General features: G+C 45.8%; 1 protein-coding gene across 1 annotated transcript in view; it reads left to right on the top strand.

The window, feature by feature from the left end:
* Positions 1 to 27,384, top strand: part of LOC309564818 (vomeronasal type-2 receptor 26-like) — a gene marked incomplete at both ends in the record, with an annotated part of 60,767 nt that overhangs the window by 32,057 nt on the left and 1,326 nt on the right. The window contains one exon of the mRNA XM_082269501.1: positions 17,964 to 18,087. Within this exon, the coding sequence (XP_082125627.1) occupies positions 17,964 to 18,087 (124 nt within the window). The remainder of the gene's footprint in view (positions 1 to 17,963; positions 18,088 to 27,384) is intronic.

Below are 27,384 nucleotides of genomic sequence, written 5' to 3' on the forward strand. Positions count from 1 at the left end.
CCTCACCTCCTGGGGTGACATCGGCATGCGCCTATAGCTACATGGTCCTACCGGCCCGTCCTGGCGCTGCCCATCCTCACCCTCCTCGTTATGCACCTTTATCTATGCCTGTTTTTCTGTGTATTCATTGATCTCATCCTCCTGGTTCGGGGGGTGCGCTTCCAGCCCTGTCACACAGAGGGGGTGTTGGGGTGCCCCTCATTCCCCACATATGTCCCCATCCCCTTTTTTTCTTTTTTATAGGTGCTCAGGGCATGTCCCTGTATCACCGCCCGTCTCGCCGGGTTGGCCTGACACCCGGTGGGGGCCGTGCCTCTGCATGCTATGGGGACCTATATTTTTTGCTTCGAGCTGTGTGGCGGGGTGTCGCGCTGCTCCCGTGCTGGGCAGGAAAGGGATGGGGTTGCCTCCCTCCCTCCCCTCCTCTATTGGCTTGGGGACGGGGAGGTGGGTCGCCTCGCCTTACCATGGGTGTTCCTTTAAACTGTTATTATGTTGCATTGCCTAGTTATTTAACCATCTTTTTCCTTTTTTGACCTTATGTTTTGCTAATATAGGCTTCGGGTCACAGGGGGTCATGGTACTTGTTAGTTAACACACATTTTTCCCCTCACCTGTTGGTCTCCTCGGAGAGGCTCTTTCACTGCATACATTGCCCTCACCCTCCCACGTCCCAGATTCTTTAGCTTGGTTATTTCAGTTCCCTAGCTAGGTTGTTCTTCTGCGTATCGCAGTTGTGTGCTGCCACCTGTGGAGTCCCGATTGTTAGGTATACTTAACTTGCCTACATGCTCAATGCCCTCCCATATCATGGCCTCCACACTGTTATCCCTATACTGGTTGTTGGTGGGATCCCTCACTCCTGAGTGGTCCCCTGGTTTGCTGTCACAGTTAGGTCTACTCCAACCACCCTTAGTGTCCCTTGTTGATACCTCTCTCATCTCGGCTACCTGTCTCAGTGCAAGGCTCACTACACCTTTGGTATTGTGGCCCCGCTGCTGGTGGGCAGGTCCCCCAGATACCGGGACACTTCCCCGACCTAACCTAGCCCTACCTCATCCCCCCCCTGTCACCCCCCACCCCCTCCCTCCCTTCCCCTTCCTTCTCTGTGTGTCTTCTCCCCTCCTGCTCCTACACCCCCCCCTTTTTTTTTTTTGCTTTGTCTTTCTTCTCTCTCTGTCTCTTTCCTCTGCTCTCACCCTCTCTCTTTATCCCCCCGCTCTCTCTTCGACCCAGATGGCTCCCCCTTTTAAGCCCTCACGGCCTTATGCCCCTGCTTCTACATTGCCCAAGGACGTGCTGAAGCTCCTCTCCCTAAATGTTCGCGGCCTTAACATACCCGAACATCGCTCCAAATTGCTTCTTTCGCTGCGCCGCTCCAAAGCGGACGTAGTATTTCTGCAGGAGACCCATTTCAGGGCAGATGCGATACCCAAGCTTCAAAGTAATCACTACCCAATGGTTTTCCATGCTGCTGTAGCGGACACCAAGACAAAAGGCACCTCTATCCTATTCTCCAAGTCGTGCCCGCTGCTTCTGATTGACACTAAAGCAGACGTTAATGGCAGGTTTCTTTTCGTTAAATGCACCATTAAAGGACAAATGTTCTTCGCGAATATTTATGCCAAAAACACACAGTCGGTCCCTTTTTTTCGGCGTACATTTTCCCTCCTGACGGAATTCCAGGCTGGGACGTTGGTGGTGGGGGGGCGACTTCAACGTTGCCCTCTCCCCTTTACTCGACGTATCGTCGGGCTCCTCCACGCTGCCGTACTCGGCATTACGTGCTATTAAGACCCTGCTGCGAGACCTCCTGCTGCATGATGCATGGCGTACGCTGAACCCTGACGTACGGGATTACCCTTTTTTTTCCCATCCCCATCAAAAATATTCTAGGATCGATTACGTCTTTATATACCAAAATGCTCTCCCTTCCCTGTTGCGCACATCCATAGACCCCATGGTACTCTCGGATCACCACCCTGTTTCCATCACACTCCAGCTGGGGTCAGACCCCCGACGCTCCCGCACCTGGCGCCTAGACAATTCACTCTTGTCGGATCCACATTGCCACACCGAAATTGCCACCACTCTGTGTCAATACTTTGTGGAAAACTACTCCCCTAAGACGTCCCCGGTCACCCTCTGGGCGGCACACAAATGTGTAGTTAGGGGGCGGTTTATTGCCCTGGCAGCAAAGAGACACAAAGAAAGGAGGGCGCACATTGCCTCTCACTGCTCGCATCCAAGCCCTTGAACGCTCCCATAAGCGCTCTCTTTTGGAACAAACCCTGACGGCCCTCACACAGGCTAGGCAGGATCTCCTGGATGAATTAGGTAGATCCACGAAACATAAATTTGCCCTGATGCAACGTAACTTTTACGAATATGGCAATAAATTGGGTAGCATGCTAGCGAGGGCGCTCCAATCTCGGAGAGCCGCTAGAACAATCCACTCCCTGACGGACTCCAGGGGTCGACAGGTGTCCTCTACTACCGACATAGCGAACCAATTTCTTTCCTACTACCACTCTCTGTATAACTTGCCCCCAGCCCCTCACCGACGCTCGTCCGTTGACCGGGCCGATCACATTAAGTCCTTCCTGCAACAATACTCCCCTTCTCCGCTTTCACCCGAGGATCTATAATCCATGGATGCCCCTATAACTGCAGATGACATCTCGTTGGCCCTCAAGCAACTCAAGCCGGGCAAGTGCCCGGGCCCCGACGGGCTCACGGTGGGATATTACAAATCCTATCCAGAGCTCCTTTCGTCCCCACTGACTCACTTCTTTAATGCCTTCCCAGACTCTCCGACCCTATGCCCTGACCTCCTGGAAGCCCACATTGTTGTAATCCCTAAGCCCGATAAAGACCCTTCCTTAGTGACCAACTATAGGCCCATCTCTCTACTCAATGTGGATATAAAAATCTACGCAAAAATTTTGGCGAACCGCTTCCTACACCTTACCCCCGACGTCATCTCCCTAGACCAGGTCCATTAAGGCCCTCAATATCCATTTGGCTCACCTCTTCCCAAACACCGGGCTTCCTCCTGTCACTCGACACAGAGAAGGCATTCGACAGGGTGGTGGAACTACATGATCGCAACGTTGGAGGCCAATGGTGTCTCTGGTAGGATGCTGGACTTTATTCGGGCCCTTTACTCTGGTCCCACGGCAAGAGTGCGAGTTAATGACCACCTGTCGGATGCCTTCTCTGTGTCGAATGGTACGCGCCAGGGTTGCCCCTATCCCCCCTTATTTTTATTCTTACCCTAGAACCCTTGCACCACAGACTCAATTCAAACCCGGACATTAGTGGCGTGACTGTAGGAGTCAAGTCCTACAAACTCGCGGCATATGCCAACGATCTCCTTCTCTTTCTCACACGACCAGCTACCACTCTGCCAAACCTCCTGAAGGACCTGGACATGTTCCAAGATCTTTCAAACCTCAAGATAAATTACACAAAATCTGTGGATCTGAATGTCTCCCTACCGGCGCACCTCCTATCTTTCTGCCAACGCAACTTCCCTTTCCGGTGGGAATCTCAGGCCATCACCTATCTGGGGATCCCGATCCCTGCCAAGCTTTCCGACTTATATGCAAAGAACTTCGGCCCCATACTCATGGCAGTCAAATCTGATTTGACTAAATGGGAGCGCAGGTTCTTCTCGTGGTTTGGTAGAATGGCCGTCATAAAAATGAACATCCTCCCTAGGCTGCTATATGTCCTTCAAACGATTCCTATCAAAATCCCCCCTGTATTTTTTCAAACTTATCGGCGGTTATGCTCCGCCTTCATCTGGCGCTCTAAGCGCCCTAGGTTATCTTGGGATCTCCTAACCGCACCGAAATCGTCCGGGGGACTGGGCCTACCTCACTTACAAAGGTACTATTGGGCCTGTCACCTGTCTAGGATTGTGGATTGGCACAATGGTCGCCTCACGAAGGACTGGGTGAACCTTGAAGACTCTGTCCCCCTACCCCATACACTTCCTACCGTGGTCTAGCCCCAACTTAACTCCGGCGCCGTGCGCGAAACACCCCCTTACGCACCCCACCCTACTTATTTTTTGTCAGCTCTTTAAGACTCAGGACATATCTTTGAGACCGGGCCCGATGGTCCCCCTTTGCCACAACCCGGACTTCATTCCAGGTGTGGTACGCCTTGATCCGCATGTACCCCTGTCGGACATCCCGCATAGGGCTACTCACTTTTTTCAGGGTGGCTCCCTTCTCACGCACTCAGGCCTATCAAGGAGATTCCCCAAGTGTAAAATTTCGTTCTTCAACTACCTGCAAATTAGAGACTTCCTACTACACACGAGGACCTCAATGCCTGGCATAGGGATACTACCCCATTTGAGGACCTTTGCACTCGAACATCACCCCAGCGTCATTTAATCTCTTGTTTATACTCCCTCCTATGGCCAAGACTTCCCCCTAGGATCGCTCGTCTCTGCGATAGTTGGGAAGAGGACCTCGACATCTCCCTTAGCGGTGAGGATTGGGATAGGATTTTCATCCACATGCACAAGGGTTCCAGGAATGTATTTGTGCAAGAAAGTGGCTTTAAAATCTTCTCCAAATGGTACAGGAACCCCGATATCCTACACAAGTTTTCATCGGCGGCCTCCCCCATGTGTTAGAGGTGTAACAGCCACACTGGTACCCTACTCCACATTTGGTGGGATTGTCCCCTAATGAAACCCTTTTGGCAGGAGGTCCATTCTCTTATCAGGCACATCACAACCTACTCCCCAGCCTTCTCCCCAGCTCAATACCTCCTCCATCACACGTCCATACCACAAAAAGCTTATAAGCAATCACTGACCCTACACCTCATTAATGCTGCGAGAATGTGTGTTCCTTGTCGATGGCTCTCTCCCTCCCCTCCCACCGTTGTGGACTGGCTCCGTAGAGTGAAGAGGGTGGCGGAGATGGAAGACCTGACCCATCAAAGCTCACGATTCCCCTGATAAATTTTATACCACGTGGGCCACTTGGCTCCATTTTTCCCTCTCCTCCAAATACAGTGAATTAATGGGAGCTTCAGGCTAACCTGCTGCGTCCTCTCCTCTTTGTCTCGAATATGATGGGCTTTCACTGTTCTTCTCCTCCCCCTCCACACCCTGTTAGCCCCCCACCCCCCCATCTTTTCCCTTTTTTTTTTTCTTCTCTTTCTTTCTCCTTCCCCTCCTCTCTATCTCTTTTTTCTTTGTCCTCATTTCCCGTTGTTGTGTCTCTGTCTCGTCGTTCCCTACCCCAGCGTCCTACCCTTATACCTCTCCCTCACCTCCTGCAGTATTGTAGTACCATGCTAATAGGAACCGCCAGTTAACCATCTGCCCTTATCTTTGTACCAGCCCTCCCCGGCTTACTTATCGGCATAACCCCTCCCCGATCATTATGTCCCTAGGTTGGTCCTCTTTCAACCTCCTCGGGGGCATGCTCGGGGGTCTTGGGCACAGTGTGCTCCCTCTAGGGATGCCTGACCCCCCGATCGTGTGCCTGGGGACCCCCCTAATTTCAATTGCAGGGTCCACCTTTCAACCGTGATCCGGCCAAGGGGTTCTGAGGTATAATTTTTCTATGGGGAGTACTAACACCTTCAGTTCTAGTCCGCCCTATCCCTGGGGCATTTTTTTTTTTGCTGTTCGCTTTTGTGTTCCCCCCAATTGAACATCACTTGTTTACTAGTCATGAGTTCCATATCATTTGGTACTTGTTATTGTCCTAACTAATGATGTTTGTTGACACTTGATCTTGGATTTTTATACACTCTTTGTAACCTTACCTGTATGTTTATAAAAGTTTTCAATAAAATGTTTATTAAAAAAAAAAGAACATTGATACATGTCCCCCAGGGCAGTACCCGAACCCCCATAACCATTGTATGCCAACTTACTTGTATATAAACCTTCAAAATTGGCACAAAAATGGTTTGTTTGTTCGGTTCTAAACTTTTGCTATGTTCGAAAGTTCTGATGCGAACTGAACAGGGGGTCATTCGGCCCATTCCTAATAGACACTCATAGAAGGACCACAACTTCTATGCAAAGAAGACTTTGAAATGGAATGGTCACCACTACTATCCATGGCCAGATTCTTCCTAGGCCTTCTGAATTAATATGACTGTTTGGAGTAGTAATTCCCCCTGATCAGAAATTGGCAGTTATACAGATAGAAAAAACAAAGTTTGTAAACCCCTTGGAGCTACCTGGATTTCTGAATGAGTGGCTCCTAAAATGCAACTAAATAAAAAAAATCGAATAACAAAATATTGTCCCTGTCCCCCTTCCCTCTTCTGTAACAAAATATCACACCCAGCATTTTACATTGTCATACATACTGGTGGACAACTAGTTAAGGAAATCAAAGTCCTTCATAGAATTACATTCAGTGGGCTCCATTCACAAAGCGTTATCTTACCGTATCCAAGTATGTGGTATGATGCCGCACAGCATTTTTTGGCATTCACTAAAAAACGCTATTAAAATTCCACATGCACTATTTCATGATGTTATGCTGTATTTTAGTAGTGAAAGCCAGCAGTAATTTACTGTTCTTAACAAATATTGTAAATAGCTGGTTGTAAGGTGTAGGCAGCCACCGGCAACCTTAATAACCAGAAAACAACATGGCATCCTTAACAATTGATGAGTCATCATCAGTCAGCGGGGTTTCCTGCTGACAGCTGAATGTAAAAAAAATGAATTGGCAGCAATGAAAATGAAGAAAACAAATGGAGTGGGGTCCCCCCCCCCAATCCATACCTGCCCCTTTGGGCCTGGTATGAATTTTCAGGGGAACCCCATGCCAAAATCTAAAAAAAAATGACAGAGTCCCCACCAAAATCCTTAGCAGATGCTTTTCTGAGCATGCAGCCTGGCAGTTTAGGAAATGGGGGAATGGGCAAATGTCCCCCTCCTGAACCATATCAGGCCCCATGCCCTCAACACGGGGGGTACTTTGGGGTAGGGGGTCTTTCTCCCCCAAAGCACCTTGTCCCCATATTGATGCGGACAAGGGCCTCTTCCCCACAACCCTGGTTGGTGGTTGTGGGGATCTGAGGGCAGGTGGCTTATATGAATCTAGAAGCCCCCTTTAACATGGGGACCCCAAGATCCCTCCCCCAAATCCATCACCCTATGTGAATGAGTATGGGGTACATAGTAACTCTACTCATTCACCAAAAGAAAAGTGTAGTGTAAAAAAACACAGGAGGCACTTTTTGACAAGTCCTTTAGTAAAACAAAAATAAAAAAGTCTCCTAGTGTAGATCCATTGTCAATCATGATGCCCGCTGCCACAGCTGACCTGAAGGAAAAAGCCCTGCTTCTGACGAAGGCTTCCAGAGTCTGAAAGCTCTGCAAACTCCCACTGCTAAATAAATTAAGTACCTATTAGTTTGTTTAGGTGTCTGTTGGCGAGAGCTTTGGGTCAGCTGTGGCATCCGGCATCATGATTAACAATGAATCTACACTGGGGGACATTTTTTTACATTTTTTTTTTTTTTTACAAAGGCCTTGTCAAAAAATACCTACTGTGTTTTTTTACACTTCACTTTTTTATGGTAAATGATTAGGGATACTTTGTACCACATACTCATTTACATGAGGCAACTGGGATCTGGGGGCCCCTTATTAAAGTGGGTTTCCAGATTCCAATAAGCCACCAGCCAGCAGACCCCCCCAGACCAATGGCCAGAGTTGTATGGAGGAGTCCCTTGTCCTCATCAACATGGGGACACGGTGCTTTGGGAGGGCAGAACTCCCCCTGCCCCAAAGCACTCCCCCATGTTGAGGGCATGTGGCCTGGCATGGTTCAGGAGTGAGGGCAATCCCTCACCCACCCTTTCCTGACCTGCCAGGCTGAATTCCTGGATAAGGGTCTGGTATGGATTTTGGTGGAGACCCCACACCATTGTTTTTCTTAATTTTTCATTGCCGGCAATTCTTTTTTTTTAATGTTGAATATTTTTATTTAAATTATTTCATGTCGTAACAAACAAGGGAGAAGGAACAGGTAAAATCATAACAGCACCAAAGGGAAACAAAATCATAGATTGCAACAATATAGCCAGTAGTACAAGGGTGCAATAATGCAGCCCAACTTTAAATCTGCAAGGTAAAACATGCACAACATTAGCAAACCCAAAAATGGTACAATATCCCATAGATTGGAGCCTCTAGCGGGCCCAAGGCCGACCTGCCCAAACACCCCAAATGGATGCAAACTGTGTTCAGGTGGGGGGGGGGCCCTCTGAGATCTAAGTGTCAGTGGACCTCCTTGTGTATGGGAGGGCAAGTATTCAAGTCAACAGTTGATATTCGTGGCACTGAAAGAAGATAAAGAAAAGGAGGGGGGATACTCTTTGTTGGTAAGGCCATACAGTTTAGCAGAGCTGAGGCCTTTGGCGGCACCTGGGTGTAACAACCAGTGGACCCATCTTTTGCTAAAGATAGGCATTCTATGGTCTTTAATGGCTAATAATTTCTCAAATTGGCATTGGGTGTTAATCCGTGAAGTGAGTTCCTGTACATTTGGTGACGTAGGTGACTTCCAATGATGGGTGATGGTAAGTCTAGAGAATGAGATATGCAGTACTACAGTCTGATACCGAGGAGGAATAGAATCGATTCCCAAGTTCAATAGTGCTATGGCAGGCAGGACTGAGAAGTTTGAGCCCAGAATTTCTCCAATCAAGGCCCCCACTGCTATCCAGAATGATTGAATAACAACACAATCCCATAGGATATGGTACAAAGTACCTTTATTTTTGCAAGTCTCCAGCACAGTTCGCTGGAGGAGGGATAGATTTTAGAGAGCCTGTGGGGGGTTAGGTACCATCCGTGGTATATTTTCAGAAATTGTTCCCAATGATCAACACATTTAGACAGTTTATAATTGATCATGATGGCCTTATGCCATTGAAAATCTGTAAAGGATACTTGGAGGTTAGATTCCCATTTATCCCTGCTTGTTCCTTTCGAATTTACTTGGGCAGTCATATAAAAGTCATAAAAGAAGGAGATGCCCCGCATATTTGGTTTGACGCGGCCCCTGAGAAAATCCCATGCCTTAGTGGGAATAGATAACTGAAAAGCAAGTTTGTTAGTGTTGTGAAAATGGCGAATTTGTGCAATTTTTTTTAGTTATCAGTGGGGTGGGAGCTATCTTTAACGCTTTACCAGAAATTATGACCTCTCTTTTTCCAATCCGATATTGAAAAGAATGGGATGATCTATTTGTAAGCTTCTAACGGGATATCTAGAGCACTCCTATTTAGGAGTCCTATTTAGACTTTGATGGTGGATGGTAAGCATAGACCGCCAAGCATCCAAAGTAGCTTTGATGATAGGATGTTGAATTTGGTGTGTCAAGGAGGAAAGGAATGAGGTGGCTAATAGTGCCCCCCCCCCCAGATCCCGATGAGCTAGCAGGGATCTTTCCGTGGATATCCGAAGTTTGTCAGCTGGTGCCTGTATCCAATACTGTATCTGGGCAAGGAGTGAGGCTTTATGATAGAAGAGGAGGTTGGGGAGCCCTACACCTCCGTGGGACCGCAGATTCACCAGCGTTTTAAGGGCTATTCTAGGTCTTTTACGGGACCATATCAAGGTCCTAAGGAGGGCATTCGTTTTTGTTAAAAAGCTGGATGGTAGGGAAATTGGGAGGGTGTGAAAGAAGTATAATATTTTAGGAAGGAGCTGCATCCTAAATGCAGCCTCTTTGCCTAGCAAGGACCGTTGTGCTTTGTCTATCTGTTTAACATTATTAGTAGGGGTGGGAAATTGGCCCCATATAGTTTGGAGGTGGACGGTGTCAGCTGGATGCCTAGATAAAAGATGGCATTTTGTTCCCAATGAAAGGGAAATTGTACTTTCAAGCAGGAGAGTATCATGGGCTATGTAAAGTGGGAGTGCTTGACATTTGGTCGTGTTAAGCTTATAATAAGATACCCGGCCAAAGGTATCCACTACGTGTTGGACTTGGGCTAGGGAGGCTTTTGGATCAGACAACGACAAAATTATGTCGTCTGCAAAGAGCCCTTATTTGTGGTCTCGTTCGCCTATTGTTATCCCTCTAATAAGCGGGTCTGCTCTGATAGCTGTGGCTAGAGGCTCAATGTCCAAAGTAAAAATTTTGGGGGACTGTGGGCAGCCCTGCCTAGTGCCGTTGGATGGATCAAAGGACTTAGATAGAGAGCAAGAGGTAAACACTTTTGCAGAAGGGTTTTTGGATAAAGACATTATGGCAGAGTAGAGACAACCTACAATACAAAACTTGCTCAAAACCCTATCCAGGTATAGCCAATGGACTCTATCAAAAGCCTTTTCCGCATCCAAACTGAGGAGCACGGAAGGCAGTTGACGAGTCCCGGCCTGGTGTATGATATTAATCATCCTCCTTGTGCCATCTGGCGCCTGTCTGCCTTCAACAAAACCGTCCTGTTCTGGGCCAATAAGGGTTGGAGTGATATCTAAGAGTCTATTCACTAGTACCTTTGCGTATATATTTACATCTGAATTTAGCAAAGATATAGGCCAGTAGTGTTGAGGGAGGGTGGGATCTTTACTCGGCTTCAGGAGAGTGATAACAGCTTCCAGGAGATCGCCTTATTAAAAATAGTTGACAAGTAAGATGTGAGAATTTCAGAAAATGCTTTATAATATTCAAGGGATAGGCTGTCTGAACAAGGCGACTTATGGATTGGGAGACTTTTAACCACTTGCCGACTGCCTAACGCCGATCTACGTCGGCAGTCAGACCCTCACAGGCAAAGCGACGTAGGTCTATGTCGCTAGCCTGTGAGGGTCTAGGGAGCGAGCGCGCGCCGCCGGAGGCGTGCTCCCACGCGGTCAGTCACGCACCCCCCCGCGCGTGTGACCGGTGGACCCGATGTCCGCCGGTCACTCTGCGATCGTCGGGGGAGAGGGAGAAAGTCAGGCGGCTTGTGTAAACAAGCTGCCTGTCATTCTCCCCTGTGTATGAAGGATGATCATACGGTTCTACTATGTAGAACCGTTGATCACTGTTCATACATCTGAAGCCACAGCCAATCACAGTAGAAAGCACGCCCCTAGGGACACACATAGCCCCTCCCTTTCAGAAAAAGTTAACCCCTTCATTGCCAGTGTATTTTTATAGTAACAGTGCATATGTATAGCACTGATTACTGTAGAAATGTCACTGGTAACCCCAAAAGTGTCAAAAATGTCAGTCAAGGGTCCGATCTGTCCGCCGCAATGTTGCAGTACCGCAAAAAAAATCGCAGATCACCGCCATTACGCATTAAAAAAAAAACAACAAAAATGACAAAAATCTTTCCCTTTGTTAGTAAACGCGATAACTTTTGCGCAAACCAATCAAAATACGCTTTTTGCGATTTTTTTTACCAAACATAGGTAGCATAAAACAAATTGGCCGAAAATGTTAAAAAATTTAGATTTTTACATTTTTTTGGAGGGGAATTTCATATAAAAAAATGTGAAAAATATTGCTATTTTTGCAAAATTTACGCTCTTATTTTGTTTATAGCGCATGATCAAAAAATCGCACAGGTGATCAAATACCACCAAAAGAAAGCTCTGTTTGTGGGAAAAAAAGGACGCCAAATTCGTTTAGATACAGCGTCGCACAACCGCGCAATTGTCCGTTAAAGTCACGCAGTGCCGAATCGCAAAATACCCCCTGGTCAGAAAGGGGGTAAAATCTTCCGGGGCTTAAGTGGTTAATTACCCTGGCAACTTCTTGAGGTTCTAGAGGACTATTAAGTGTCTTCAGGGTCGGGGCATCTATTGAGTGGAGTTTAAACTTGTCCAGAAAAGCATTAATTGACTCTAGGGAGGGCTGGTGCACACTAGGGTCATCCTTCAGGTTGTATAGTGAAGAGTAATAATCTCAAAAGGTTTGCGCTATGTCATGCGGACTTATGGCCAAGGTGCCCGTACATGGTGAGTCAGTTGGGAGATACGGGTCTTATTGCGCTGACGCTGCAGTTGTCTGGCCAATCATTTCCCCGCCTTGTTCCTCTGTGAGTAGGAAGATGCTTTTATTTTCAGGATATATTTGTCATGGTTACCTAATAGGGCTAGTCTGAGATCTGACCTAACCTTAGTGAGTTCGGTGAGAACCGAGTCCTGCAGGGTGGTTTTATGCAATTTCTCCAACCAAGCAATTTCTGCTAGAAGAGAAGGGACATACCGGGTTTTTATATTCTTATCTCTGGCATTCATCTATATCAGCAATCCCCTAGCGAATGCCTTGTGAGCACATCATAGGTTAAAGATATCTTCCGATCCTTCTGCATTGAAGAAATACAATTCCTTAAGACGGGCCTTCAATTCCTCAGTGCAGGTCAGATCAGCTAGTAGAAATGTATTAAATCTGGGGTGACCATCCGCAATCTCAAGGAAGATCGGCGCATGGTCAGACCAGGAGATATGGGCAATTTCTGCACCAGTTACTTTTAGTAAGAGCTTACGGTTAGTCAGAAAAAAGTCAATTCTGGAATAAGAAGATTGCGGATTAGAAAAGAAAGTAAAGTCCCTTCCAGTGGGATACAAACAACGCCAGGGGTCATGAAGGTCCTCTTGAATGGAGTCCATGGGGGGGGGGGGGGTTGGTGGGCATCAGACAAAAGCTTAGCAACTTCTTTGTGGTAAGATGATATGTTTGTAGACATCATATGTCGGGGGGGGGGGGGGTATAGATGGGCAGTGGAGGTCTCATCAAGAATTTTACCAATCTAGTTTTTAAAATAGTTTGCAATCTCTTGGGCAGTGAGTGAGTTAGTGGACAGAGGAGGAGGCAGACAAAGATGAGAGTGATGGATCTGATCTGTTTGGCAGCATGAGGCAGGGACTGTATTTTAGAGGGCAGATTTATATTAGGTGAAGTCAGCTTAATCCTCTCAAGAGCATGACTATTGCATCCCTTAATCTAACTGCCCTGCTCCAAAGCAAGTTGATGTCTCTTCCCCAAACCCCTTCAGCATCACCTTCCTCTGCGGGATATTATCATCAAATCTGAAGAGAGTCCATAAATAAAAATGGGGGTTTGGTCCCACCATATGGCCATATCGTGCTCAAGCCCACTACTGCGTCAAAGTACCCCATTATCAGTGGGTCCTACACTATCCATGAAAAAGAGATGAATCCAGCCTTTCTAACCCTTGGAGATAATACTCCTTGCTGGGAAAGATGTGCAAATGCACTACAGGGGACTCCTCCTATATCCACTTGATGGTGGACACTGATTGAGTACAGGTGTGTGTGGGGGGGTGGGGAGGGCTGCTCAACCTCGATAGTCTGGTCAGACCGAATACATAATAAACAGGCAAAAATTTTTTTGGGGGAGCATACCCATGTATTTCCAAAGCTGCTGCAGCTATGAACCAAAAGACATGTATATTAAAAAAGAATAGCGCGCAAATGCAAAAGAAATTACTACCAAATCTGAAGAGAGTCCATAAATAAAAATGGGGGTTTGGTCCCACCATATGGCCATATCGTGCTCAAGCCCACTACTGCGTCAAAGTACCCCATTATCAGTGGGTCCTACACTATCCATGAAAAAGAGATGAATCCAGCCTTTCTAACCCTTGGAGATAATACTCCTTGCTGGGAAAGATGTGCAAATGCACTACCAAATGCACTACTTTCCCAGCAAGGAGTATTATCTCCAAGGGTTAGAAAGGCTGGATTCATCTCTTTTTCATGGATAGTGTAGGACCCACTGATAATGGGGTACTTTGACGCAGTAGTGGGCTTGAGCACGATATGGCCATATGGTGGGACCAAACCCCCATTTTTATTTATGGACTCTCTTCAGATTTGGTAGTAATTTCTTTTGCATTTGCGCGCTATTCTTTTTTAATATACATGTCATTTAGTTCATAGCTGCAGCAGCTTTGGAAATACATGGGTATGCTCCCCCAAAATTTTTTTTGGGATATTATCATCACATGGAGGGAAGTCAGGAAATGACTGAATCTCTCCCCGCTCGTCTCCAACTACACTTACCTATCAATGGTAACCCGATGTTCCCGCAAGCTGCACAACATGAAGCCTTCAGACTGTGTTTTTTTTTTTTTAAAGGGCTAACCAAGATTGAATCCCTGTTTTTGTTTATATGTCCTCAGGGGTCCTTGAACAATTTTATACATTGACTGAGAAATATCACCTGCCAACACATAACATTTTCTACGCTTAGCAGTTAGCGGACTTTGTATCAAGAATATGTGCTATAAATCCCAGAGATTCTGGACTTCCTTTCTGGATACTTTAGTTAATGGTCAGCATTACTCAATATCGGATATCTATTGTTCATTAAGAGTCCATTCACACTTCTGCGTCTTGTGAGGCGACTTGTGTGCCCTCAAGTCGCCCCAAGTCGCTTGACATAACAAAAGCAATGTTAATCAATGAGTGCCATCTTAATTGGCACTACTGAAGTCGCTCCGACTTCAGAAAAGGGTCTGGTACTACTTTTAGGCGACTTGTATCCGACTTGTCCCATAGACTTAAATGGAAGTCGCCTCCTTATCTTATTTGAAGCGACTTGAGATCCGACTTTCCAGTAAGAAGAAGGAAAATTAACCATGTATTCCCCACATTGCAGCCATGCCTACAGTTCCTATATACCATTATCTCTGCCTGGTCTGTGTGAGTGGCACTGGAGGACACAGATAAGTGGCACTGGTGGGCAGTGGCACTGGTGGACACTGATACATGGCACTGGTGGACACTGATTCGTGGCACTGATACATGGCACTTATATGTGGCACTGGTGGACACTGATACGTGGCACTGATATGTGGCACTGGTGGATACTGATACGTGGCACTGATACGTGGCACTGGTGGACACTGATTTGTGGCACTGATATGTGGCACTAATATGTGGCACAGGTGGACACTGATACATGGCACTGATATGTGGCACTGGTGGACACTGATACGTTGCACTGATACGTGGCACTGGTGGACACTGATACGTGGCACTGATACGTGGCACTGGTGGACACTGATTTGTGGCACTGATACGTGGCACTGATATGTGGCACAGGTGGACACTGATTCGTGGCACTGATGCGTGGTACTGATATGTGGCACTGGTGGACACTGATACGTGGCACTGATACGTGACACTCATGGACACTGATTCGTGGCACTGATACATGGCACTGGTGGGCAGTGGCACTGGTGGATGCTGATTCGTGGCACTGATAGGTGGCACTGATATGTGGCACTGGTGGACACTGATTTGTGGCACTGATACGTGGCACTGATACGTGGCACTGGTGGACAATGATACGTGGCACTGATACGTGGCACTGGTGGATACTGATTTGTGGCACTGATACGTGGCACTGATATGTGGCACAGGTGGACACTGATTCGTGGCACTGATACGTGGTACTGATATGTGGCACTGGTGGACACTGAGAGGTGGCACTGATACGTGACACTCGTGGACACTGATTCGTGGCACTGATACGTGGCACTGGTGGGCAGTGGCACTGGTGGACACTGATTCGTGGCACTGATAGGTGGCACTGATATGTGGCACTGGTGGACACTTAGTGTGAGGAAAGGGATATGCAGTGTAGTTAGCAGGGATGGGACTCTGCTCCTTTTACACCTGGACGTTTTTGTTTCAGGCGTTTATTGGGCTTTTTTGTGGACGTCTTTGGAGGCAGGCATGACATCTGAACTTCTGTGTAGGGGTATATATACACACACACACTTATAGGTGTGACAGGAGCGGAGCCACTACCCTGCTCTAATAAAAATTCTAAGAAAAATTATCTTTTTTTTCTGGTTCCGGACATGCTACAGAGCTGAAACTTCACAGGTACACTTTTTAGACCCCCCAGATACTAAATCCAAAGAAATCTTTTTTTTTTTATTTTTTCAATAATTTGCTCTCTATCAAAAACGACAATTTTTAAGAACTTTTTTTTGGTGGGCAATGAGGAAATGACAACACATCATATTCTGATTGGCCAAATACAAAGTCGTACAAAGTCGTCTATCATACAAGTCGCGCTGAAAGTCGCGCTAACAAGTCGCCCCTTATGAGGCGACTTAGAGATAGTAGTGTGAACCGTCTCTAAAAGTACGATTGTCAACATCCCTCCACCACATGATGGTAACCTCCTGAAGTAAAGATATCCCTACTGCAGACATTGTGGATCACATTCTTGAGGGATATAATGAAGTTGGGATGTTCATCAAGACAGAGTCCTGAGAGATGATGCAGTTCAAAATGATGTACAGGGCTTTTTTTCTAATTCTCAGGAGCACCGATTGTAATTATGCTTAAAGTGCAACAATTAAAATGAAAACTTTCTTTAAAAATACTGCCTGGGGGTCCCCTTAATATGCTTGTAAAGCTGTGCATCTTTAGCATGCTTGAAACATGTTACAGAAAAAATGACATTTCAAAAGAAAAAAAAATAAGTCAAATCCCATTTAAAATGACTCATGGTTTCAATTGCCAGCATAAAAAATAAAAAAACCTTCAGTAATGATGTAGATTTGGAGGGGAACCCTACGCCAAAATGTAAAAAAAAAAAATAAATGGCGTGGGCTCTCCTCAGAATCCCTCCAAGACCCTTAACTAGATACGCAGCCTGGCAGGTCAGGAAAAGGGGGGGGGGGCAAGCGTTCCCCCTCCTGAACCATACAAGACCCCATGACCTCAACATGGGCCTCATCCCCACAACCGTGGCCAGTGGTTGTGGGGGTCTTTGGGTGGGGGCTTATCAGAGTGTGGAAGCCCCCTTTAACAAAGGGACCCCCAGATCCCAGCCCCCCCCCCCATGTGAATGAGTATGGGGTACATAGTACTCCGATTCATTCAGGAAAAAAAGTGTCAAAAAGTAATAAACACAAGAGACAAGTTTTTCACAATTTCTTTATCAAAAAAATAAAATAAAAATACAATGTCCCTCAATGTAAATACGCCTCACAGCGACCTGAAATATAGAAAAATAAAAAAAATAAATGCCCCCCCCCCCCCCGTCCCAAAGCACCCATTCCCCATGTTGAGAACATGTGGCCTGGTATGGTTTAGGGGACTCTTGCTCACCCCCCCCCCCCTTTACTGACCTGCCAGGCAGCAGGCTCATATAAGGGTCTGTGTTATAAGGCTGGTGGAAGCCTGTCGTGCAGAAAAGGCTTACCGTTGCTGGTGGGCGGAGCTTGGATGGAAACCCCTGAGGTGAGTAGCACAGGCTAGCCTGAGGTGCGGAGTCTAAGCATCCACTGGTCTTCACCAGAACCTCTGATGGTGAGGATGGATTTGGCTGCAGGTGGATACCAGGTCGCGATCCCCAGGGTCGCCCCACCAGAGGGTAATCGGTCAAGGTCTGAAGATGGATGAGCAGACAAGGAGCATCCAGAAGAGTAGTCAGAACGAGCCGGGGTCAGGACAGGCAGCAAACAAGCAAGGTCAGGGACGAGCCAAAGGTCAACAGGAATAAGACAGGAATCAACAGGAAGCAGGTTCAGGAACACAGAAGAGCTGAAGACAAAACAGCAAATTGCAAATGCACCAGCTGCCTTTAAATAGGCGCCAAAACGTCCGAGTCAATGCGTGAAAATGCGAGGATGCATAATAGCGAATGCGCATGTGCATTGGCTAATGCGTATTAGCCAGGAGCTAATTTGTGCATGCGCAATTAGCCAATTAGCGGTTTCTAACAGTCTGGCAGGGATTTTTGGGTGACCCAAGCAGTTTCATAACAACCAGCTTACACTTCACCCTGATTGGGCAAAGCTTTGCCCAATCAGGGCACAGAATGAACTATGCAGCACTCAGTGCATTGCAAGGTGTTCGGCGGGGCAAACGCTCTGCAAATGTAGGTGTTTGTCCAAACTGTTTTTCAATCCCACCTACAGTAGTTTTGCTCTTGAATAGTTCATATCTTTCCATATTATCTCAGGTCCCAAGGGGTCGATGCTCCGAGGAATGTCTTCCAGGGTTCAGAATATCCATAAGAGAAGGATATCACCCATGTTGTTATAATTGTGCTCCATGTTCAGAAGGAGAAATGTCAAACCAATCTGGTAAGCTTTATGTTTCTTTAAATAGAAACTCTGATATTGAATTAGAAAATGAAAACTTTTAAAGTCCCTTAAAGTGATTCTGTCACCACTTTACACTTTGCAGGCTGAACATCTCCCTACATTGTATGAAATTAATGATTACTGATGGCGCCTTTCTGCCTTTTTTTGGTAAAGATTGCTGCACTTTTCTTCTACCCAGTGGCGGCCCGTGCATAGGGGGCGCCAGGGCGCCGCCCCTTTAAAAAAAGGAAAAAAAAAATGACAAAAAAAACCAATAAAGTTATAGAAAAAAAAAAATTGGTTCGCCGGCCTATGTGGTGGCTAAAGGGGGGTGGGGTTTACGACCCAGAAAGGCGCCGATTGGCTGCCTTGGGGGGGTGTAACCTGGGCGCAGGAAAGAGCGCTTGGCCACCCCCACCTTCGTGATATCCTGGCTGTGATTGGTCCAGTCTCCAGCCTGGACCAATCATCATCCAGGACATCCGATCGCTCACGTCGCAATGGGGCGGTGCCGGTGCGTGCGTCAGTCACTCACCGTCACCGCCGCTCGGAGGACGAGGGAGAAGCCGCTCACCTTCCCGCTGCCGCAGAAGAGGACGAAGGATCGAGGAGGGGAGAACGCGCCGCCGGGAGCCCAGCCGCCGCCAGGTAAGTGCATTAAATTGAAGGGAGCACGCACGCTGGTCTCTGCATTGATTGGGGGACAATGCTGTGGGCACTCTGTAATCATTGGGGTACAATGCTGTGGGCACTCTGCAATCATTGGGGTACAATGCTGTGGCACTCTGCAATCATTGGGGTACAATTCTGTGGCACTCTGCAATCATTGGGGTACAATGCTTTGGGCACTTTGCAATCATTGGGGTACAATGCTGTGGCACTCTGCAATCATTGGGGTACAATTCTGTGGCACTCTGCAATCATTGGGGTACAATGCTGTGGGCACTCTGCAGTCATTGGGGTACAATTCTGTGGCACTCTGCAATCATTGGGGTACAATGCTGTGGGCACTCTGCAATCATTGGGGACAATGCTGTGGCGCTCTGCAATGATTGGGGACAATGCTGTGGCGCTCTGCAATCATTGGGAACAATGCTGTGGCGCTCTGCAGTGATTGGGGACAATGCTGTGGCGCTCTGCATTGAAAGGGGCACGCACACTGAACTCTGCATTGATGGGGGCACGGAACAGTGTTCATTGCATTGAAGGGGGCACAGCACAGTTGCATTGAAGGGGGCACGCACGCTGAACTCTGCATTGTGGGGACACAGCACAGTGTTCATTCTGCATTGAAGGGGGCACAGCACAGTGTTTATTGCATTAAAGGGGGCACAGCACAGTGCTCATTGCATTGAAGGGGGCACGCACGCTGATCTCTGCATTAAAGGGGGCACGCACGCTGATCTCTGCATTAAAGGGGGCACGCACACTGGTCTCTGCATTGAAAGGGGGCATGTACGCTGGTCTCTGCATTGAAAGGGGGCACGCACGCTGATCTCTGCATTAAAGGGGGCACGCACGCTGGTCTCTGCATTGAAAGGGGGCATGTACGCTGGTCTCTGCATTGAAAGGGGGCATGTACGCAGGTCTCTGCATTGAAAGGGGGCATGTACCATCTCCTGTACCATGACCTGTGCCATGCCTATACCATATCTGTGCCATGCCTATACCATCTCCTGTACCATCACCTGTGCCATGCCTATACCATCACCTGTGCCATGCCTGTACCATGACTTCAAAGTCACGCAATTTTTTACTGCGTTTTTTTGGCGCGAAGCAATACCTATTACATTTTTCTTTTTGCACCCCCCCCAAAAATTATGAGCACCAGCCGCCACTGCTTCTACCTCTGACCCTTCTGGAAGTGTTGGAGGCTTTCTCAAGCAAGCAATGTTAAACAGCTTCCTCCAACTGTCTGCCTTAGAAAGCCTCCAACAATTTTGCACTTACCTAAAAGTGGTCTGGAAAATGATTTCACTGAAGAGACCAAAAATGGTAAAATAAGGGAATGTCATTGTTACATACATGTTAGGGTTACAGATAGACTGTGTCATGGCCACCACTGAGGCTGAAGGTGCTTTTATTTTCAGTAGGTCATCCTCACTTTTTGTTCGTGACTAAAGCTTTCTTAAGATATTCCCCATATATATTGTTCCAAAAAATGTTTGTTTTGTATGGTATTTAATTCATATTTAATATTACATCATAACTCCAAAAAATGTTAAGGTAAATTAACCACTTGACCTCCAGAAGGTTTACCCCCTTCATGACCAGGCCATTCTTTTGCAATACAGCACTGTGTTACTTTGACTGACAATTGCGCAGCCGTGCGACACTGTACCTAAATAAAATTTTTCTACAAATAGAGCTTTCTTTTGTGGTTTTTGATCACCACTACATTTTTTATTTTTTGCGCTAAAAAAAAGAAGACCGACAATTTTGAAAAAAAATAAAAAATCTGCTAAAAAACATCCTCAATAAAAAAACATGAAAAATCAAATTTCTTCATAAATTTAAGCCAAAATGTATTCTGCTACATGTTTTTGGTAAAAAAAAAAATCCCAATGAGCATTTATTGATTGGTTTTTGCTTATAGCATCTACAAACTATGGGATATATTTTTGGAATTTTTTTATGATAGTAATGGTGGTGATCAGAAATCTATAGCTGGACTGTGATATTGCGGTGGACTATGGGACACTAACTGAAACTTTTGAGTACTGCACACAGCACACTTCCACACACCTAGCTAGGCACATTTAACCCCCGATCACCCCCCCCAGTTAACTCCTACATCCCCTGTCACATCGCACACTGTATACAGTATATAGCAGTTTCTAAATTTCTGTATTAGTGTGACTTGTGTTTTGGTTTAGCACTTGTGACCATTACTTTTAGGCTTACGATACCCGCCACGCCACAATAAAGATTTTACCCCCTGATCACCCCCAGTTAACCCCTTCCCCCCTGTCACATTGCACACTATATACAGGTAATATAGTGGCTTTCTGTATTTCTGTTATAGTGTGATTGTGACTTAAGTTAGCGCTAGTGAGTTTGTTTCTGTCCCAAGTAGGTTTAGGGTCCCCGACACCCCCCCAAATAAAGATTTAACCCCCTGATCACCCCCAGTTAACCCCTACACTCCCTGTCACATTGCACACTATATACAGTATATAGCATTTGTCTATATTTCTGCAATAGTGTGACTTGTGACTTGGTTTAGCGCTTACTACCGTTACTTTTAGGCTTAGGATACCCGCCACCCCCCGATAAAGATTTAACCTCCTGATCACCCCCTGATCACTCCCAATTAACCCCTTCATTGCCCTGTCACAGTGTCACTTTTATAGTGAACAGTTTTTTTTCTGATTACTATTATTAGTGTCACAGGTGACATTAGTTAGCGTCAGCGTCAGTCTAGGACAGCGCGGATCCTCTCTGCATAGTTAGAAATATTAGTTAACCCCTTGATTACCGCATACACACACATACACACACATATACCTCCATTACTAGTATAGTATCTGAACTGAACAATATCTTTGATCTGATCAGAACTATACTAGCGTCCCCAATAGTTTAGGGTCCCCAAAACGCAGCGTTAGCAGGATTGGTCACGACACCTGCCAGCACCTGTGTTTAGCCCCTCCGCCCAGCCCACCCCACCCAGGCAAGTGCAGTAATCAATAGATTACTGTCACTTCCAAAAAACACAACACACAAAACCGCTGCATTAGCAGAGTCAGGCCTGATCTCTGCTAGCACTAGCAGTTTTTTTTGTAGCGACCAAATAGATCTCGACAACCAGGTACTTTTTTACCTGTGAGTCACACTAGTGTACCTGTAAATTTAGTTGCTAAAATGACCAAACGTTCGTACACTAATGAATAGGCCTACAGGATACTGACAATGTCAGATGAGAGCGATGGGGAAGCCTCACTGGCAGAATCAGGGTCAGTATACGAGCCTGTAGACAGCAGTGGCTCCCTGACGGATAGCTCAGACGACAGATGGGTCCCTGGTAGGATCAGGCATACCTGACCCCATTCTGGAGTTGCTGAGGTGCAGGAATTGCAGGGTGCTCGTATGGAGCAGAGTGTCGGTACTAGTGCCGCTCACACTTCTGGTGAACTGGCGAGCACCAGCTGGACCTAGACATACCAGCACTGCAGTATCACTTGGTGACGTGGCGAGTCCCATAAGTGCAGTTGAAGCTGGTGCGGTGGCTAGCACAAGTAGTGGCCCGCAGCCACCGAAAATTCAAAGACAGGCCCGTAGAGCCCATAGTGCCCTCCCTGATGCGCTGGCATATCCAAATTGGCAGCTCACTGATTCTACAGCGCCCGTACTTCCCCCATTCACTGCCCAACCCGAAATCCAAGCGGAAAAAGCCAATTTTACTCCCCTTAATTTTTTTGAGCTGTTTTTCACGGAAGATCTTTTCAGATCTATTGTGGACCAAAGCAATTTATATGCTGGTCAATTCATCGCCGTCAACCCAAATTTGTCCCTTGCCAGACAATTCGGCTACAAACCTATAACGGTTTCCGAGTTTAAAACCTTTCTGGGCCATTCCCTTAACATGGGCATAACCAAATGGAGTGAGTTGCAGTTATATTGGTTCACTAAATCAATTCACCATATGCAGGTGTTCTCTGCTTCCATGTCCAGGGCGAGATACAAGCTAATTCTGCAGTTCATGCACTTCAATGACCGGCTCCACAAAATCCGGCCCCTTGTAAACAACTTCAATCAGCGGTTTGCAGCCTTGTTTACCCCCCAACAAGTTGTCTGCATTGATGAGTCCCTGATTAAGTTTACTGGCCGCCTTGCTATCAAGCAGTATCCCCCCAGCAAGCGTGCCAGATACGGGGTCAAGCTGTATAAGCTGTGTGACAGGGCCACAGGCTATACAGTTAGTTTCCGTGTTTATGAGGGAAAAGATAGCACTGTGGAGCCCCCCAACTGCCCAGACTACATAGTGAGCAGCGGCAAGATAGTTTGGGACTTGGTGTCACCCTTATTCGGAAAGGGGTACCATTTGTACGTGGACAATTATTATTCAAGCGTGCCACTATTTAGTCACCTGCTCGAATTACAAATTGGCGCATGTGGCACTGTGCGACCTAATCGCCGGGGCTTCCCCCAACAGCTTGTAGATTCCCGTCTTAGTCAGGGGGAGAGAGCCTGCTTGAAAATGGACAAATTGCTTGCAGTGAAGTGGAGGGATACACGGAATGTTTTCATTCTGTCCTCCCTTCACGCAGACACGACAGTCCAAATTCATACGGCCATTGGCGTTTTGGAGAAACCCCTCTGTGTCCACGACGATAACTTTAGTATGGGAGGGGTGGACCTGAGCAACCAGCTTTTGGCGCCGTATTTAGTTGCCCTTAAAGCCAGACGCTGGTACAAAAAAGTATGTTTATTTATTCCAATTGGCTATGCTGAACGCCTTTTAGCTATACAAAGCGTCAGGACAAATTTGGATCGTTCCTACAATTACAGGAAGAGATCATCGGAGCCTACCTGTATCCAGGAGGTGCTCCTGCCCAACTTCCCCTACCAGATGCAGTGAGCCGGCTGCATGAGAGGCACTTTCCACAAGTTTTCCTGCGTACCCCTACCAAAGGAAACCCCCAAAGAAGATGTCGTGTCTGAAGCCGGCTCGGATTTAGGCGTGACACCCGTTATTATTGTCCCGACTGTCCTGACAAACCTGGTCTCTGCATCGGGGACTGTTTCCGTCACTACATCACACTAGTGGAATATTAGCATAGGGTACAGCACGACACAGTCTAGGGCACACTAACACAGGGTCTCGAAAGATGTTTGATGGCTATCGTCATTTTGAGAGACCCTAACTTGGAATGTTGCAGTTGAGTTGAAGAAAAAAAAAAGTTACAAAAAAAAAAGTTACAAAAAAAATTACAAAAAAAAAAAATATAAAATAAAAAAGCCAAAAATATTTGTCGTTTGAGTTATTTTTCTGTTCTTACTCTGCTCTTCTACTTCTACTCTTCCTACTTTACTTTTACTGTACTTTGTTACTGTTTTTCATTGGTAACCATTTTTTACTTTTCAGGTACCAATGTAATCTTTTCTTTCTATTCTATTGTTAACCAGTTTGCCTTGCAGGTACTCATCAGCTGCCACACTGATTTATATATTCTCACACAAACAGCGTTTGCACTCAGCATATATGGATACCTCTGATGGCAGAGTTGTAAGAGGGGATTTCACCACCGCAGTTAAAAAAAAAAATAGGTATACATGAAATTTGTCATGTATACCCATCATTAGAAAGTGGGTTTGGATGTTTTGGACACCTAATGATGGGTGTACTACACATTTTCTGGCGGAGATTTCTGTTAAGTTCTCTTTTTTTCGTTCAGCCCACAGGCTGCATGAAAAAAAAAAAAACCTACACTAAATGCCAAACAAGGACCAGCAATGTACTGGTACGTTGCTGGACTTTGAGTGGTTGTACCAGGATGATGCCTGCAGATTTAGGCATCATCTTGGTATCGTTTTTTACAGCCAGCGGTCGGCTTACATGTAAAAGTGATCCCAGCAGATAATTAGCCACTAGACTGCTTTTACAAGCAGTGGGAGGGGACTTCCCCCCACCTTCCGCTGTTTTTCTCTGGCTCTCCTGTCCCACCGTTTTACCCGAGAGTGTAGTCGGTGGTTCAATTATCTAACCATAGACCTGATTAGAGATGAGAATGGCTCCAATCATCCCTATAGCCTAAGCTACAAGCATTTCATGACTTCTGTTTCGCCAGAAATAAACAGCGCCATTGGGAAATTGTGAAAGCATTTTATCACACCAATCTTGGAGTGGTCAGATGCTTTATGGTCAGAGGAGAGATCTAGAGTCTAAAAGACCCCAATTTTTTTTAAAAAAAGAGTACCTGTCACTACAGATTGCTATCATAGGGGATATTTAATTCACTGTGATAACAATAAAAATTATTAAAAAAAAAATGAAAGGAAAGGTGTCAAAATAACATAAAAAAGCAAAATAAATTACAAAAAAATAAAATAAATCCCCCCTTTCCCCCCCCCCCGTGCTTGTGCGCAAAGGCGCACGCAAGCGTTGGTCTAGTGTCATATGTAAACCGCAATTGCAGCATGCATGTGAGGTATCACCGCGAACGCCAGGTCGAGGGCAGTAGTTCTTGCAGTAGACCTCCTCTGTAAGTCTAAAGTGGTAACCTGTAAAGACTTTTAAAAGCTTTTAAAAATGTATGTAGTTTGTTGCCACTGCCCAGGCGTGCTCAATTTTTCATGTTTGTCATGTTTGGTATCTATATACTCGGCATAAGATCATCTTTTAAATTTTACCAAACAATTAGGAATTATATAGTGTATTTGTGCATTAAATTTAAAAAAATATGTATTTTTTCGCTGAAATTGTGTTTGGAAAACCCGTGCGCAAATACCGTGTGACAAAAAAAATTGCAACATCCACCATTTTGTTCTGTAGGGCCTCTGCTTTAAAAAAAATATATATAATGTTTGGGGGTTCAAAGTAATTTATTAGTAAAAAAAAAATATTTTTTCATGTAAACAAAAAGTCACAGAAAAGGCTTGGTTTTCAAGTGGATAGAAGAGTGGGTGATGTGTGGCTAAGATTGAACATAAAATGCCAGGACAGTTGAAACAACACCCAGATGACCCCTTTTTGGAAAGTAGACACCCAAAGCTATTTGCTGAGAGGAATATTGAGTACATGGAGTATTTTATATTTTGCCCTATGTTTCGGGAAGGTGACAATTTATTTTTTATTTTTTTTTTACACAAAGTTGTCACTAAATGATATATTGCTCACACATGCCATGGGTATATGTGAAATGACACCTCAAAATACATTCTGCTGCTTCTCCCGAGTACAGGGACACCCCATGTGTGAGACTTTTTGGCAGTCTAGCCACATACAGGACCCCGAAAACCATTCATCGCCTTCAGGCTTTCTAAGGGCGTAAATTGTTGATTTCACTCCTTACTACCTATCACAGTTTTGAAGGCCATGAAATGCCAAGATAGCACAACCCCACCCCCCCCCCCACCCCCCCAAAATGACCACTTTTCAAAAAGTAGACACCTCAGGGTATTTGCTAAGATCCATGGTGAATATTTTGCAGCTCCCATTTATTTTGGAAAATGAAGAAAAATAAGGAAAATGCATTTTTTCCTCTTTTTTTCAATTTTCAAAACTTTGTGACAAAAAGTGAGATCTGCAAAACACTCAAAATGCCTCTCTGCAAATAGCGTAGGGTGTCTACTTTCCGATAAGGGGTCATTTGGAGGGGGGGGGGTTGTGCTGTCTTGGCATTTCATGGCCTCTGAAACTGTGATAGGTAGTGAGGAGTGAAATTAACAAATCAACAATTTACACCCTTGGGAAGCCTGAAGGTGGTGATTGGATTTCAGGGTCCTGTACGCGGCTACACTGCCAAAAAGTCTCACACATGGGGTATCCCCATACTCAGAAGAAGCAGCAGAATGTTTTTTTGGGGTGTGGTTTCACATATACCCATGGCATGTGTGAGCAGTATATCATTTTGTGACAACTTTGTGTAACAAAAAAAAAAAATAATAATAATAATAATTTTCCCGGAACTTGTGGCAAAATATAAAATATTCCATAGACTCACCAAGCCTCTCAGAAAATAGCTTGTATTGTCTACTTTGCAAAATGGGGTCATGTGGGGGGGGGGGGGTTGTGCTATCTTGAAATTTCAGGGCCTCTGAAACTGTGAAAGGTAGTGCGGAGGTAAAATAAGCAATTTGCACCATTAGAAAACCTGAAGGTGGTGATTGGTTTTCGGAGTCCCGTAAACAGCTAGGCTCCCAAAAAGTCTCACACATGTGGTATCCCTGTGCTTAGGAGAAGCAGCAGAATATATTTTGGGGTGTAATTACACATATACCCATGGCATGTGTGAACAATATATCATTTCAATGATAACTTTGTGTAAAAAAAATAATTATTTTTTTTAGTAATTTTTCAAACACCTGTGCCAAAAAAAACTATATATATATTCAATGAGCTCAACATGCCTCTCAGGACATTCCTTAGGATGTCTACTTTCCAAAAAGTGATAATTTGGGGGGAAGGGGGGGGGGGGTTGTACTGCCCTGCCATTTTAGCACTTCATGAAATGAGATAGGCAAGGCAGTCAGAAAGTAAAAGCTGCATAAATTCCAGTATTTACACCATAGTTTGTAGATGCTACAACTTTTGTGCAAACCAACAAAAATACATTTATTGAGATTTTTTTTTGT

This window comes from Pelophylax lessonae (genome assembly GCF_965119305.1).
Source record: "Pelophylax lessonae genome assembly, chromosome: 1".
NCBI classification, from domain to species: domain Eukaryota; kingdom Metazoa; phylum Chordata; class Amphibia; order Anura; family Ranidae; genus Pelophylax; species Pelophylax lessonae.